Source organism: Myotis brandtii, unplaced genomic scaffold, assembly GCF_000412655.1.
Source record: "Myotis brandtii unplaced genomic scaffold, ASM41265v1 scaffold825, whole genome shotgun sequence".
Classification (NCBI taxonomy): domain Eukaryota; kingdom Metazoa; phylum Chordata; class Mammalia; order Chiroptera; family Vespertilionidae; genus Myotis; species Myotis brandtii.
The window spans coordinates 619,262-619,515 of NW_005371349.1; the positions used below are offsets into that span (position 1 = coordinate 619,262).

The 254-nt window shown below is 65.7% G+C and overlaps 1 protein-coding gene across 1 annotated transcript in view; it reads left to right on the forward strand.

Annotated features, from left to right (window-relative positions):
- Positions 1 to 254, forward strand: part of DNAH17 (dynein, axonemal, heavy chain 17) — a 76,281-nt gene that overhangs the window by 15,465 nt on the left and 60,562 nt on the right. The window contains 1 exon segment of the mRNA XM_014531725.1: positions 55 to 224. Within this exon segment, the coding sequence (XP_014387211.1) occupies positions 55 to 224 (170 nt within the window).

Sequence of the window (254 nt, forward strand, 5' to 3'; positions counted from 1 at the left end):
CGGGGCCTGATGCCGTCAGGCAGTCCAGCAGCGTGAGCGGAGTCCGTCTTACAGATCGACTCGTACGAGCGGCTGTATGAGGAGGTGTCGCGGTGCGAGAACACGCAGGTGTTCAGCGGGTGGCTGCAGTGCGACTGCCGGCCCTTCAAGCAGGCGCTGCTCAACACCATCAAGCGCTGGAGCTTCATGTTCAAGCGCCACCTGAGCAACCACGTGGTCAGCAGGTGGGCGCCCACCCGCCGCCCCGACCACGC